The following is a 16498-nucleotide window of genomic DNA, read 5'->3' on the forward strand; positions in this document are numbered from 1 at the left end:
CTGAATCCTCCCTCTCTCCTGGAGCCAGGTGCCACCTCACCGTTCCCTCTCCAGGACATTCTCTCAAGTTGTGGAAGTGAATGATAACAGGCCTGGGATGAAAACTATCCCTCAGCCTCAGAGACAGGATATGAGGCACACTTTCTAATTTGAAACACTCAGGCTTCACATCCAGCTTGAGAAAACGTGGCAGTCGGTCCTTAAAGAACCTCACGGGAGGCTTACTCTCCACACTAAATGGGCAGAAAATAACATCATTTATGGACAGCGCGGCAGCACAGTGGCTAGCTCAGTTGCTTCATAGCACCAGGGTCCCAGGTTCGATTCCCAGCTTGGGTCACTGTCTGTGCGGAGTCTGCACGTTCTCCCCGTGTCTGCGTGGGTTTCTCCGGGTGCTCCGGTTTCTTCCCACAGTCCAAAGATGTGCAGGTTGGGTGGATTGGCCATGCTAAATTGCCCTTCATGTCCAAATAAAAGGTTAGGCTGGGTTACGGGGATGGGGTGGGGGTATGGGCTTGGGTGGGGTGCTGTTTCCAAGGCGCAGACTCGATGGGCTGAGTGGCCTCCTTCTGAACTCTAAATTCTATGATGACCATCGGACAGGCCGACGACTCGGATGTTCTCTCTCCGGTCCTCCGGGACCTCCGCCAGCCACTCGGCTGGTTTTCAAAGGATTGAATTCTTGCCTCCATCGAGGAGGCTTCTTGCTGAATGTTCAGGATTCTCTCCTCCGGATCATCGAGCCTCTTCATGGTGTTTTGCAGCTGGGCCTCATGAACTCACAGATATTGAGTCAGCACACTCAGCCTCTGGTCGGTAACACGGATAATGTCGGCAGTTATCATTTTCGCCGCCTCCCAGAGAGCCCCACAGAGCGCGGGGTCTAGAGACCTCCTGAGGGTCAGGCCGCCATGTTGAAAAGGCGGCTCCATTCCCGCTGAATCCACCTGCGCTATTTTGTCAGCGGATTTCTTCACTTTTTACAGCATAATCCTTCCAGAATGAACCCTGAAGTCTTCCAGGGACATGATAACAAATATTAATGCAAGGATTAAGTAGATGAGTGCCGGGCTATCAGGATAAGTGACAGGTTACAGGTGAGTGGCATCAGAACCTGCAGAAAAACAGCTACTCCCGCTCCCGTATCACAAACCCGACCCCCAACCCCACAGACAGATTTCTGAGTGAGGGTGACGAGCGTTATGGGGAACTGGTAGGAAAATAGAGAGAAAGCTGAGATGAGGAGGGATTTCTTTACTGGAGGATGTGGTGAAGCTTTGGAATTCTCTATCCCAGAGGATTTACAGTGCAGAAGGAGTCCATTAAGAACATAAGAACTAGGAGCAGGAGTAGGCCATCTGGCCCCTCGAGCCTGCTCCGCCATTCAATGAGATCATTGCTGATCTTTTGTGGACTCAGCTCCACTTTCCGGCCCGAACACCATAACCCTTAATCCCTCTATTCTTCAAAAAACTATCTATCTTTACCTTAAAAACATGTAATGAAGGAGCCTCAACTGCTTCACTGGGCAAGGAATTCCATAGATTCACAACCCTTTGGGTGAAGAAGTTCCTCCTAAACTCAGTCCTAAATCTACTTCCCCTTATTTTGAGGCTATGCCCCCTAGTTCTGCTGTCACCCGCCAGTGGAAACAACCTGCCCGCATCTATCCTATCTATTCCCTTCATAATTTTAAATGTTTCTATAAGATCCCCCCTCATCCTTCTAAATTCCAATGAGTACAGTCCCAGTCTACTCAACCTCTCCTCATAATCCAACCCCTTCAGCTCTGGGATTAACCTAGTGAATCTCCTCTGCACACCCTCCAATGCCAGTACGTCCTTTCTCAAGTAAGGAGACCAAAACTGAACACAATACTCCAGGTGTGGCCTCACTAACACCGTATACAATTGCAACATAACCTCCCTAGTCTTAAACTCCATCCCTCTAGCAATGGAGGACAAAATTCCATTTGCCTTCTTAATCACCTGTTGCACCTGTAAACCAACTTTTTGCGACTCATGCACTAGCACACCCAGGTGTCTCTGCACAGCAACATGTTTTAATATTTTATCATTTAAATAATAATCCCGTTTGCTGTTATTCCTACCAAAATGGATAACCTCACATTTGTCAACATTGTGTTCCATCTGCCAGACCCTAGCCCATTCACATAACCTATCCAAATCCCTCTGCAGATTTCCAGTATCCTCTGCACTTTTCGCTTTACCACTCATCTTAGTGTCATCTGCAAACTTGGACACATTGCCCTTGGTCCCCAACTCCAAATTATCTATGTAAATTGTGAACAATTGTGGGCCCAACACGGATCCCTGAGGGACACCACTAGCTACTGATTGCCAACCAGAGAAACACCCATTAATCCCCACTCTTTGCTTTCTATTAATTAACCAATCCTCCATCCATGCTACTACTTTACCCTTAATGCCATGCATCTTTATTCTGCCCATTGACTCTGCACCGGCTCTTGGAAAGAGCACCCGACTTAAGCCCACACCCCACCTAACCTTTTTGGACACTTAAAGGCAATTTAGCATGGCCAATCCACCTAACCTGCACATCTTTGGAGTGTGGGAGGAAACCGGAGCACCTGGAGGAAACCCACGCAAACGCAGAGAGAACGTGCGGACTCTGCACAGACAGTGACCCAAGCCGGGAATCGAACCTGGGACCCCGGAGCTGGAAAGCTACAGTGCTAACCACTATGCTGACCACTGTGATATGGGGGATAGTGTGGGAAAACAGTGATGAGGTTGGTCAGCCAATGATCCCATTGAATGGTTCAGGCTCAATGGGACGAATGGCCGACTGCAGCTCGTATTTGTTTTGATCTGCTGGACAGGAAGCTGTGCGCTGAGCTTGGATCTGTCAATCAGCCTCAATCAGCACCTTCAGGAGAATTGGGAGGGTGAATATTAGATACAGCAGAGTGAGAATGGAGGGAGAGTGTGTGGGATGGAGATTTACAGCTTTCGGGGAATGAGAGGAAAAAACGTTCCATAGAAATGAGAATTGTTGTTCCACGTTTCTGTCCTGTACTGACAGTGATGAATTTTGTAAATTGTTTTGACAGGATATTCCATGAGGAGGAATTACAGACAGAAATCTCAAACATTACGTCTCGATCTGACAGTCACTCAATTCCCTGGAACCTGAATATCATCGGCCTTTGAATCTAGAAGAAGAAATGTTTGCCCGAACTGTCAGCTAAAGATTTCAAACATCATGTGACTGAAAAAGCACCGAGACCCACACAACACACACCCGAGTGAGAGTTCCAGTGAACTGACTGTGGAAACATCAGTGTGACTGGAAAAGCACTGAGACCCACACAACGCACATCCGAGTGAGAGAGTTCATGGACTCCCAGAATTTACAGTGCAGAAGGAGGCCGTTTGGCCCATCAAGTCTGCACCATCCCTTGGAAAGATCACCCTGCAGAAGCCCACACCTCCACCCTATCACCGTAACCCAATAACCCCACCCAACCTTTTTCAACACTCAGGGCAATTTAGCCTGGCCAATCCACCTAACCCGCACATCTTTTGGACTGTGGGAGGAAACCGGAGCACCCGGAGGAAACCTACGCAGACACGGGGAGAACGTGCAGACTCCGCACAGACAGTTCCAGTGAAATGTCCGAGGAAACCAGTTACACAGCCTGAATAAACATTACATTCACAGCAGGGAGACACCATACCCGTGTTGTGTCTGTGGAAGAGGCTTCAACTGATCATCCAACCTGGAGAGACACAAGGTGACCCAAATCATGGGGAAACCGTGGAAATGTGGGGACTGTGGGAAGGGATTCCAAGCCCCATCTCAGCTGGAAATTCATCGGCGCAGTCACACTGGGGAGAGGCCATTCACCTGCGCTCAGTGTGGGAAGGGATTCATTGATTCATCCACCCTGCGGAAACACCAGCGAGTTCACACTGGGGAGAGGCCATTCACCTGCTTTCAGTGTGGGCAGGGATTCACTCACTTATCCCACCTGCACACCCATCAGCGAGTTCACACTGGGGAGAGGCCATTCATCTGCTCTCAGTGTGGGCAGAGGTTCCGTGCTTTATCCACCCTGCGGAAACACCAGCGAGTTCACACTGGGGAGAGGCCATTCACCTGCTCTCAGTGTGGGAAGGGATTCATTGATTCATCCACCCTGCGGATCCATCAGCGAATTCACACTGGGGAGAGGCCGTTCACCTGCTCTCAGTGTGGGAAAGGATTCCGTGATTCATCCAGCCTGCAGAAACATCAGCAGTTTCACACTGGCGAGAGGCCATTCACCTGCTCTCAGTGTGGGAAGGGATTCACTCAGTCATCCGGCCTGCAGTCACACCAGCGAGTTCACACTGGGGAGAGGCCATTCACCTGCTCTCAGTGTGGGAAGGGATTCACTCAGTTATCCAGTCTGCAGACACACCAGCGAGTTCACACTGAGGAGGGGCCATTCACCTACTCTCAGTGTGGGAAGGGATTCAATCAGTTATCCACGCTGCAGAAACACCAGCGAGTTCACACTGGGGAGACGCCGTCCACCTCTCCATGTGAGACGGGATTGCATGTTTCACCACACCTGCAGTGACACCAACAATTTCACAATTGATTACAGGAGTTGGATTCTGCTGTTATTGTTTCTGCTCTACAGCCAGGACTGCATTTTGTTCATTCTGACAGGTGGTCAGTGGGGATTGTCGGAGGTTTTCTTTCTGCTGGACTGGCCGGTCTCACCACTTTGCCTCCAGTGGGCTGATTCTCTCTGGCTTCAAATTGCACAAGAATCACAGAGTGAAAGGATGTTGGGAAGTGTGAAGATATTTAGTTCCTATTTCTGTTTGGAACCCCCAAAGAATGCCACGTTACCATGGAGATGGGCCCTGGTGGTTACATGGTTCTTTTGTTTAATTCATCTGTGTGTTCCTCACAGAAGAAAACAAATTATTTTGTTTAATTTATCTGGGTGTTCCTCACATAAGAATAGTTACATATTTATCAGGGGGTCGGTTAGCTCAGTTGGCCGGACGGCTGGTTGGTGATGCAGAGCAAGGCCAACAGTGAGGATTCAACTCCTGTACTGGCTGAGTTTATCCATGAAGGCCCGGCCTTCTCAACCAGGCCCCTCGCCTGAGGTGTGCTGACCCTCAGGTTAAATTACCTCCAGTCAGCTCTCTCTCTGTCAAAGGTGAGAGGAGCCTATAGTCCTCACGGATTTTTGTGACTTTTATTTTGCATATATACAACAAATATAGATTCCTTTAAAGAATAAAAATCCAACAGGAAAAGTGATGGAACCGTGGCTAACAAGAAACGTGAAAGATTCCATGAGATCCATTAGAATTCAGCAAAGGAGGACCAAGAAACTGATGAGAGCAAACTGGTGAGAAACATAAAAACCGACTGGAAAAGCTTCTACAGGAATGTGAAAAGAAAAAGATTAGCAAAGACCAATGTGGGTCTATTCCAGGCAGAGACAGGAGAGTAATGGGGAGTAAGGAAATGGCAGAGAAACTAAACAATGTGAGTCTGTCTGCACAGAGGAAGATACAGAAACTGTCCCCAAAACACCGAGAACCAAGGGACTGACAGATTAGTATTGGTGAAAAAGTAGCACTGGAGAAATTATTGGGACTGAAAGTGAATAAAACTACAAAAGCTGATGATCTACATCCCAGAGTGTTGAACGAGGTGGCTATGGAGATCTCTATTCCTCATTCTAAATTCTCCTGACTCTATCTGGAATGGACAAACCTTTGTCTGAGCCAAATGTTTCCTTTTTACGTAGCCACAGAAGCTTTAACAGTCCATTTTTATGTATTATGCAAGTTCACATTCTATTCTGTTCTCCCCTTTTTTTCCCTCAGTGTCTTGGTCGAAGAACTGAAGTAAATCCTCAGGATCATCAATTTGGACAGGTTCTCAGACAATTAAGTTTCGATTTCCAGGACAGAGTAACTATAATCGTGGAGTGTGATTTTAGGTTGTGTAAAAGGGCAAAGTTCTATTTTCCAGTTTAATGTGTCAGGTTCTGAGTTAAAGTAGCTCCTAGTTTGTTTGTTGCATTAAAAGTCATAAAACTTGAAGTCCCATCATGTGATCCTTTAATTTGTTGACTGGGAATTTGATTTGTTTCAAGAAGTTGCTGACCTTTATGGAGATCCTAATCTACAAGTTTTGTCTTCCTATTTGAGTCTGGCACCTTTCTGTCTCTATTGCTCGTGTCAGTGACAGCCAGGTGATGGAGCTGAGGGCTGAATTTAGCTGAGAATAACGGGGCCTGTGCCCAAGTTGGGGAACTGCCATGGGCGTCGCTAATAGAGACAGGAAGGTACTGGGGGACTGACTGGGAACTGCACCTCCAACCAATCAGGATTTGGGAGCTGGGAGGGTGACTGGGGCTGATGGTGATGCGACCCCCAGGGTTCAGTGCCCCCATGTCCAAAGCGGGGAGTCGTGGGAACAGGGTACAGAGGAGCCGGGGGGAAACCATTTGGACCAGAAAATTGTGAACATCCTGTCACTCTGGTTGTCTTTGATCCTCAAGTAATTTTCTGTTAGATTTTTTTAACCATGTTCTGTTTCATCAATAAACTTTTAACAGGAAAATATTTGAATTTGAGGAAGTAACAAGGGATGTTAATAAAGGGGAATAAAGGTAGATGTGCTTTATCTGGATTTCCAGAAGGATTTTCCCAAGGTGCCACATCAAAGGTTATTACACAAAATAAGAGCAGCAAATGAGCTGGGGTGAGATGGACACTGGTAACATTGTGGAGATTGAAATATCTGGTATACAGTTCCCAGGGAGAGGGATGGACTCAGTAGTTGGGGAATGGAATTTGTAGTGGTGACTGAAGACAATGGCTTTGACCTTCCCAATATTTAATTGGAGGAAAACCTTTCATACAGTACAGGATGTGGGATAAGCAGTTTGATAATTTAGTAACAGTGGAGGAATGGAGAGGGATGGGGGTGAGGTAGAGCTGGGTGTTGTCAGTGTGCATGTGAAAACTAACACGGTGCTTTTAGATGATGTCACCCAGTGGCAGCGTAGATAGGATGTAGGAGGGGCTGAGGCTAGATCCTTGGGGAACACCGAGTACATGGACTGTGGAGAGGAAAGGGAGTTTGGAGATGGAATGGTAGTTTGCAAAGCTGGGAGGGACAAGTGTTTTTTTAGGATGGATGATGACAGTGGATTTAATGCTGAGACAGTACCAGCAGAGAGAGAGAGCTGTTCACAATATCGGCTCACGTGGAGAAGTTGGGATGTCAGCAGTTTATGGGAATTATCAATGGAGCAGAAGGGGGGGGTCTCATGGACAAGGTGTGTTCTGACAGGAAGTAGGAGAAAGATGTAAGTTCAGAACTTGGACAAAAATGTACTTTGAAGACAGTTTGGTCCGGTAGCTTAGTGGAGGGAAGCAGCAGAGGCAGCTGATCGGATTGTCTCAATCTTTGTCACAAAGAAGCTGTGTGAGCTACTCACAGTTGTTGTTGAAGATGAGGATGGAGGAGACGGGGAGAAGGAGACCTTCAAAAGGAACTAACTTGTGTTAGCGATATTAAAAAGACACCACACGCTTTAACACAAACTGATTTGACTTGATTTTTATTCAGAATTTAATTCCTTGTGACTGGATTAGAGTTTATGAACATCAGCAGCAATTGACCCCAATGAACATGTTCCAGTCCAGGATGTGATGAACAGCAACCAATCACTGAAGTTACTTGTGAACTTGCTGGTGCATCAGCAGGTTGGATAACTGAGCGAATCCCCTCCCACACTCGGAGCAGGTGAACGGCTTCTCTCCAGTGTGAACTCGCTGGTGTACAGTGAGGTCAGATGATCGCCTGAATCCACTTCCACAGTGAGAGCACCTGAAAGGTCTCTCATCAGTATGAACACGTTGATGAGATATCAGTTCCCCAGAACTTTTATAACACTTCTCACATTCTGGACATTTAAATGGTCTCTCCCCAGTGTGAACTCGCTGATGTACAGAGAGGTCAGATGATCGTCTGAACCCAGTCCCACAGTGAAAGCACCTGAACGGCCTCTCCTCGGTGTGAACACGTTGATGGGACATCAGTTCCCCAGAACTTTTATAACACTTCCCACAGTCTGGACATTTAAATGGTCTCTCCCCAGTGTGAACTCGCTGGTGTCTCAGCAGATTGGAGGAATGAGCAAATCCTTTCCCACACTGCGAACAGGTGAATGGCCTCTCCCCAGCATGAATGTGTTGGTGTGTCAGCAAGTGGTATGAGTGTGTGAATCCCTTCCCGCACTCGAAGCAGGTGAACGGTCTCTCCCCAGTGTGAGTGCGCTGATGGATTTTCAACTTGGATGGATAATCGAATCCCTTCCCACAATCCTCACATTCCCATGGTTTTTCCCCGGTGTGACTGCATTTATGTTTCGAAAGGCCAGATGATCGACTGAAGCTTTGTCCACACACAGAACACATGTACGGTTTCTCCCCAGTTTGAGCGGTGCATCTTCCTTCCATCTTCAAACTCCCATGATATTTATGCTACGAACATTTTGGTGAGTGTAGATCTTGATGTGATGGTCAGTTTGAATTTCCTGACTGAAATTCCTTCACTTCTAATACTCTGCGAAATTGATTCAAAACAGAAAATAGGGAGTGAGAGAGAACCCACAAAAACACAAAGGCAGGTTGTGAAATTGAGCTGAATGAATCTGGACATTTGTGGGGCCGGCAGTGGGAAAAAGTGACCATGAAAACTGCTGGGTTGTCATAAAAAACAACTGGTTCACCTCTATGGGAGGAGAGAGGGAGTGTGCGCGAGAGGGGGAGTAGGTGAGGGTGCGGGAGAGAGAGAGGGGGTGTGTGGGACAGAGAGCATTTGGGAGAGAGGGAGTTTGTGTGTGTGTGAGTGAGTGAGAATGTGTAAACACCGCGAATGGTAATGACCTGAAATGCAAACACTTAATGTTCGAAGGACGATAATGTTCACTTCCTGATGAATCGAGTGAAGCTGTCACATTGTGATGTAAGAGTTTGCTCGAGGTTCCTGTCTGTAAATCCTCTTCTAATACCCTGAAAATGAAATTTACAAAAGGTATCAATGTCAGTCCAAAAATGGAATTCAGAAAATAAATTTGTGGTTTGTGTTTGTTATGCGTAAATTCTCCCTTTCTAACTTCCTGTAAAAGGAGTTTGCCAAATCCATCATTGTGTGGGGCGGCACATTGGCACAACGATTAACACCGCTGCCTCAGAGCACCAGGGACCTGGATTCAATTCCGGCCGTTTGGGTCACTGTCTGCGTGGGTCATTGTCTGCCTGTGTTTGTGTAAATTTCTTCGGGGTGCTCCAGTTTCCCACAGTCCAAAGGTGGATTAGCCGTGTTAAATTGCCTCTTATGTCCAAAGATATGTGTGTTCAGTGGGGTTATGGGAACAGGGTGCGGGCTTGGGTCGGGTGTTCTTTCAGAGGATCTGTGCAGACTTGATGGGCTGAATGGCCTCCTTATGCTCTGTCAGGATTCTATGATTGTCAGTCTAGGACAGAAATTCCCAACATTCCCTTCTGCTCCCTAATCCAGTGTGACCTTTCATGCTCCCCGCTGCACTGTGAAAAAAGAATCTAAGTACCCAATTATTTATTTATGTATTTATTTATTTCCAATTAAGGGGCAATTATTGATACTGCGCATGCTTTAATCACAATCTGGCCCCGCCCTTCATTCATTCCGACTGGTTGGAGGACCAGCTCTGCTTGGTCGGTCCTCCAGTCCCGCCCCTCCTCTTCCTATTGGTCCGGAGCCGATGTCAATCGCTTATTGTCACAAGTAGGCTTTAAATGAAGTTACTGTGAAAAGCCCCTAGTCGCCACATTCCGGCGCCTGTTCGGGGAGCTGGTACGAGAATTGAACCGTGCTGCTGGCCTGCTTTCAAAGCCAGCGATTTAGCCCTGTGCTAAACCAGCCCTAACCATTGTGACAGTTCCAGATGGTGAGAGCCGCAGGGTCAGGCTGATTGTCCAATATTTTTTTAAAAAATAACTAGACTACCCAATTTATTTTTTCCAATTAAGGGACAATTTAGCGTTGTCAATCCACCTACCTTGCACATGGGGGTGAAACCCACGCAGACACGGGGATAATTTGCAAACTCCACACGGACAGTCACCCAGGGCCAAGATTCGAACCCAGGTCCTCCACGCCGTAGTCCCAGTGCCAACCACTGCACTGCCCTCTCCAGTCTGCACTTTGCCCCTCGTCATCAGCAATCCCTCAATTTGAGGATGACCTCTACCCAGGGTCTTGAGTTTCTGCCATTGGTGGACAGAACCACAGATCTTTAGACCATGAGGTATTGGGATCCGGAGAGCAGGATGTTTTTCACATTCTTTCCATCAATCCACAGCCCCATCATTCAGACATTGGGACTCGAAGGGTGGTATAGTTTGATGGACAAGTTGTCTCCATTCTGAACAATGGGGAACAAGCTCCTCCCACTCATTGAATCATCGGCCCCGACAAAGATGGCGACCACGCATGCGCCCTGATGCACACTCATGCCAATAAAGATGGCGGCCGTTAATCCAGGCCTAGAGAGGCTGCAGCCCCGCTCGTTACAATCTAGGTCCCGTAAACTCTTTTCAGAGTTTAATGACTCACACAATGTGCTAACGCAGCGTTTCCAACATTCCCCGCGATCTCACGCACGCTACATATTGTTAACCGCCTCTTACTAATTATGGATGCAAAGAAGAAACAGCCACTCTCCATCGCTATTACTGATACTGCGCATGCTTCAATCACAGCCCGGCCCCGCCCTTCATTCACTCCGATTGGTTGGATGACCAGCTGCTCTCCGTCGGTCCTCCAGTCCCGCCCCTTCTCTTCCTATTGGTCCGGAGCCGCTGTCAATCATCCGGGCATTGTGAAAGTTCCAGATGGTGAGAGCTGCCACAGGCTCAGGCTGATTGCCCAATATTTAAAAAAAATAACTACCCAATTCATTTTTTCCAATGAAGGGAAGCGTTGTCAATCCACCTACCTTGCACATCTTTGGGTTGTCGGGGCAAAACCCACGCAAACGCGGAGAGAATTTCATAGAATGTACAATGCAGAAGGAGGCCATTCGGCCCATCAAGTCCACACCAGCTCCCTGAAAGAGCACCATACCCAAGCCCACACCTCCACCCAATCCCCATAACCCAGTATCCCAACCAACACTAAGGGCAATTTAGCATGGCCAATCCACTTAACCTGCACATCTTTGGACTGTGGGAGGAAACCGGAGCACCCGGAGGAAACCCATGCAGACACACGGGGAGAATCTGCAAATTCCGCACGGCAGTGTCCCAGAGCCAGGATCGAACCTGGGACCTCAGCGCTGTGAGGCTGCAGTGCTACCGTGCTGCCCTTGATTGTCCAATAATAACAGTGAGAGTCTCAGTGGGACAATCAGACAATAATAGTGGAGATGGGGCCCAGAGGATAAACAGCAAAGGATTCGCTCACTTTGAGAGTAACAAACACCATGTCTGTTCCAATAAGTCAGACTGCAGTGAGTGAGCGAACACATCATTGGATCCATTGTAATGATAATGCAGCCAGTATTGAGAGAACCACAACTAAATTTGGTTTTCAAATAGTAGTGAAGTAGTCATGGTTTGTTGAAAACATAATATAATCCACTTCTGGTGTGTGTTGATCTGTCCCATTAGACAATAACCTTAAAAATAACCTGGGGCTGAAACCTCAGTCATGGCTTTGTCACCTCCCGATTCGACAATTCCATTGCACACCTGGCTGCTCTCCCACATTCTACCTCTGTAAACTTAAAGCCATCCAAAAGTCTGCTACCCATGTCTTAATTCACAGCAAGTTCCTTTCCACCATGATCCCTGTGCTCTGAAACTTGCATTCACTCCCAGTCAATTCTCACCCTCGTTTTCAAATCCCTCCATGGCCTAATCTCTCCCCGTGTCTGTCATCTCCTCCAACTCCACAACCCCCTGAGATATCTACACAGCTCTGATCCTGGACTCTTTTACACCCCTGATTCTAATTACTCCGCCATGGTTTTAAGTTCCCTGGGCCCCAAGCACTGAATTCCATCCATAAACCTTTCCGTCTCCACCTCACTTACCTCCTTTAAGACTCTTTAAAACTCACCTCTTTGTCCAAGTTTTTGGTCACCTGTCCTCATATCTCCTTTTGTGTCTGGGTGTCCAGCATCGGCACTGCGCATGCTCCAGCTCACCATGCCCAGGAAGTGATTGACGGCATCTCTGGGCCAACAGAAAGAGAGGGGCGGGTCTGGAGGACCGAGTGGTTGCAGCGAGTCCTCCAACCAATCGTAGTGAACAAGGGGCGGGGCTGAGTCCGGTCTCCCACGTGAGCTGGAGCATGCGCAGTACCGTTAAGGTCTCACGATTCGGGTGGTCGGGCGGAAATTTTGATCCGGTCAAATTCGGTTTGGTGAGTCCTGAGGGTGGGATGGAGCCGTAGGATGCAGCGGGAGGCTTCATAAACACTCCGCAGAGGCCCCAAACCCCGAATATGAAGCTCGGATATGGCAGCTGAACCGGCGAAAGCTGCTCGGGCTTTTCCCCGAGATAGGCCCGGGTGGCCTGGCGCATGCGGAGGGAGCGAGAGCCCCGCCTCCCATTTACTCTGATTGGCTGGAGGACCAGCCGCCCTTGTTCGGGCTTCCAGCCCCGCCCCCTCTTCCTATTGGTCCGAACCCGCCGTCAATCAGTCCCGAGCAAACCCTTCACAATCATTGTCAGCTCCATGGTTTGCAGGACACTGGGAGTGGAGGAAAGAAATGGTGCAGATGGTGAGATGGGTTTGGATTTCAGCCCAGGGAGAGTCTGTGGGACGGGGATTTACAGCTTTGGGGGAACAAGAGAGGAAAAAATGTTCCAGAGAAACTAGAATTGCCTGTTCAGAATTTCGATCCTGGACTGACAGTGATGGCTTTTGTAAACTCCTTTTACGGGGGGGTTAGAATTGGAGAATTTGCACACAACAAACTGAACCCAACAGAAAGGTTTGTCTCTTTGTGAATTCTAGCCTGCATCAACAGTGATGACTTGTGTAAAATGAGAGATTAGAGCTCTCAGGAAAGATTAAATGGAGTGGGGCCTTTTTCTATCGATAACAACAAATTAAGCATTGGCCTGCTATAAATCTTTTAAATTATCAGTAGTTTGGAGAGGGGCGATGTGAGAGAGTGACCATCAATAAACAAGTCATAGGGCGGCACGGTGGCACAGTGGTTAGCATTGCTGCCTACGGCGCTGAGGACCCGGGTTCGAATCCCAGCCCTGGGTCACTGTGAGGAGTTTGCACATTCTCCCCGTGTCTGCGTGGGTTTCACCCCCACAACCCAAAGATGTGCAGGGTAGGTGGATTGGCAACGCTAAATTGCCCCTTAATTGGAAAAAATGAATTGGATATTCTAAATTTAAAAAAAAATAATAAACAAGTCATAAATGCAAGAAAGTTACGAATCAATTCAAGTGAATAATACAGACAAAATTATTTATCACAGGTTCAGAATGTGCAACTCATTACCATGGAAAGGTGTTGAGGAAAGCGCTGAGATGTTTTCAAAAAGAAACGGGACAAGCACATGAGAGAAAATGGAATCGAAAATCAGCTGAAAGGCTGAGATTTGATAGGTGTGACAGTCGGAGATATGTGCCGAGTATTGACAGCAGCAGAATCTGTGACAGAATGGGCTGGTTGGATTATATATTCACAGTAATTCAATGTAATTTCCTTTTACAGAATATTTGCAGTTGCAAACATCTTGTTGAGATCTGATAGAGTCACTTGATTCATCAGGACCGGCCTTTCAACGTGGAAGGAGAAATGTTTGTCTGTTTTGTCTTTCGGAAAAAATTTCAAAAATCCCTGTGATTGGAAAAGCACCGAGACACAGACATCTAAGTAATTTTCCACAGTTAGCTGGAACTGTGCTTTAACCAATCACACAGCATGAAATTGAATTACAGCATTTACATCAGGGAGACATCTTACTCAGGCTTCAACTGATGATCCAAGTTGGAGAGACATAAGGACATTCGCACCAAAGGAATCAAGAAGCAGCAATAGGACATTCAGCCCCGTGAGCCTGTTCTACCATTTAATAACATCACGGCTGATCTGATAGTGACCTCAAATCTGGATCCCACCTACACCTGATAACCTGTCAATAACCATGGAGAAACTGTGGAAATGTGGGGACTGTGGGATGGGATGCCAATCCCCGTCTGAATTGGAAACTCATCAACGTATTCACACTGGGGAAACACCGTTCACCTGCTCTGTGTGTGGGAAGGGATTCACTCGGTCATCATCCCTCCTCACACACCAAGTTGTTCATACTGATCAGAGACCGTTTAAGTGTGCTGACTGTGGAAAGAGCTTTAAATGCAGAAAGGATTTATTGACACATCAACGTATTCACACTGGGGAGAGGCCATTCATCTGCTACGTGTGTGGGAAGGGATTCACTCAATTATCAATCCTCCTGGGCCACCAACTTGTTCATACTGATCAGAGACCGTTTCAATGTGCTGACTGTGGAAAGAGCTTTAAAAGCAGAAATAGTTTACTGTTACATCAACGCACTCACACTGGGGAGAGGCCATTCACCTGTTTGGAATGTGGGAAGGGATTTAATGCTTCGTCAAACCTCCGGGCCCACCGCCATGTTCACTCTGACCAGAGACCGTTTAAATGTGCTGACTGTGAAAAGAGCTTTAAAAGCAGAACAGGTTTACGGATGCATCAACGCACTCACACTGGAGAAAAGCCATTGACCTGCTCCGTGTGTGGGAAGGGATTCACTCAGTCATCACACCTCCTGACACACCAACTTGTTCATTCTGATCAGAGATCTTTTAAATGTGCTGACTGTGAGAAGAGTTTTAAAACTAAAAAGGATTTACTGAGACACCAACGTACTCACACTGGGGAGAGGCCATTCACCTGCTCCGTGTGTGGGATGGGATTCACATGTTCATCCCAGCTCCTGCAACACCAGCGAATTCACACTGGGCAGAGACCGTACTCTTGCCCCGTGTGTGACAAGAAATTTATTCAGTCATCCCACCTGATGGCGCACCAACTTGTTCACATTGATCAGAAACCTTTTAAATGTTCTGACTGTGAAAAAAGATTTAAAAGTGAACAGCATCTGCGGAAACACCAGCGAGTTCACACTGAAACAGAATCATAGAATTTACAGTGCAGAAGGAGGGCATTCGGCCCATCACGTGCGGCCCTTGGAAAGAGCACCTTACTTAAGCCCATACCTCCAACCTAACCCATAACCCCACCTCAACTTTTTGGACACTCAGGGCAATTTAGCAGGGCCAATCCATCTAACCTGCACATTTTTGGACTTGTGGGCGGAAACTGGAGCACCCGGAGGAAACCCACGCAGACATGGGGAGAACGTGCAAACTCCGCACAGACTGTAAGCCAAGCCAGGCATTCTGGGACCCTGGAGCTTTGAATCAACAGTGCTAACCACTGTGCTACCGTGTAGCCCACACGTGGGAGCGGTACTGGGGAGAGGCTGTTTAACTGCTCCGTGCGTGGGAGGAGATTCACTCAGTCAAACAACCTGCACAGACATCAGCAAGTTCACAGGCAACAGCAGGGTTTGGATTCAGCTGTTGCTGCTGCTGTTAGTCACATCCAGGACTGAATGATGCCTGGACGTCTGTTTCCAGTGGGGCTCCACAGTTTCCGGTATATATCAATGATTTAGACTTAAATGTATGCACCAGGATTATACAAAAGTTGCTGATGTGTTTTAGACAATGAGGGAGAAAGCCATGGACTGGGTCAGGTGGATAGAAAAGTGGTAAATGGAAATTTAGATAATGAGAGGGTAGGAACACATTTCAGTTAACTCCCGATAAAAATAGGGTCACTTCAGGATAATGGAAAAATCTGGTGGGGAAGCTACAAATAATCCTTTAAAAAAAATAAAAAATTCAGAGTACCTAATGGTTTTTTTTCCAAATCAGGGGCAATTTAGCCTGGTCAATCCACCTAACCTGCACATCTTTGGGTTGTGGGGGTGAAACCCATGCAGACACGGGGAGAATATGCAAACTCCACACGGATAGTGACCCAGGGCCGGGATTGAAACCCGCGTCCTCAGCGCTGCAGTCCCACTGCTAACCACTGCTCCAATGCTGCCCGAGCTATAAATAATCCTAATAACTTTATTGAACAGTTCTCAAATGGAAAGGCACTTGAAAATGAAAAAATGAAAATGAAAACCACTCTAAATGAAAACCACATTGACCACATTAAAACTAAGGATCGGCAATAGACGTTTGATCTAGCAAGTCATATTTAGGGCAAAGTTATAAACAGAGGGCATTCATTTAAAGTGATTAGAAAAAGAAGCAATGCTGAGCAAGCCTAGGAGAGTGGGCGAAGAAGTGGCAGCTGGAATACA

General features: G+C 47.3%; 2 protein-coding genes across 4 annotated transcripts in view; both read right to left on the reverse strand.

Annotated features, from left to right (window-relative positions):
• Positions 1-16498, reverse strand: part of LOC119960407 (zinc finger protein 2-like) — a 77517-nt gene that overhangs the window by 27194 nt on the left and 33825 nt on the right. The gene's annotated exons all lie outside the window — the stretch shown is intronic.
• On the reverse strand, positions 7606-10794 carry LOC119960404 (zinc finger protein 239-like). Of its 3 annotated transcripts, none has more exons than XM_038788114.1 (3): positions 10749-10794; positions 8964-9089; positions 7606-8640 (listed from the first exon to the last, which is right to left on the reverse strand). In XM_038788114.1, the coding sequence occupies exon 3, from the start codon at positions 8532-8534 to the stop codon at positions 7749-7751; it is 786 nt and encodes a 261-aa protein (XP_038644042.1). In that variant the 5' UTR covers positions 8535-8640; positions 8964-9089; positions 10749-10794; the 3' UTR covers positions 7606-7748. The 3 variants fall into 3 exon arrangements, with proteins under 3 accessions (XP_038644042.1, XP_038644043.1, XP_038644044.1); XM_038788115.1 differs by lacking the exon at positions 10749-10794 and adding an exon at positions 10118-10736; XM_038788116.1 differs by lacking the exon at positions 10749-10794 and adding an exon at positions 10118-10736 and having other exon boundaries at positions 7606-9089.

The sequence above is a fragment of the Scyliorhinus canicula genome, unplaced genomic scaffold (genome assembly GCF_902713615.1).
Source record: "Scyliorhinus canicula unplaced genomic scaffold, sScyCan1.1, whole genome shotgun sequence".
NCBI lineage: Eukaryota > Metazoa > Chordata > Chondrichthyes > Carcharhiniformes > Scyliorhinidae > Scyliorhinus > Scyliorhinus canicula.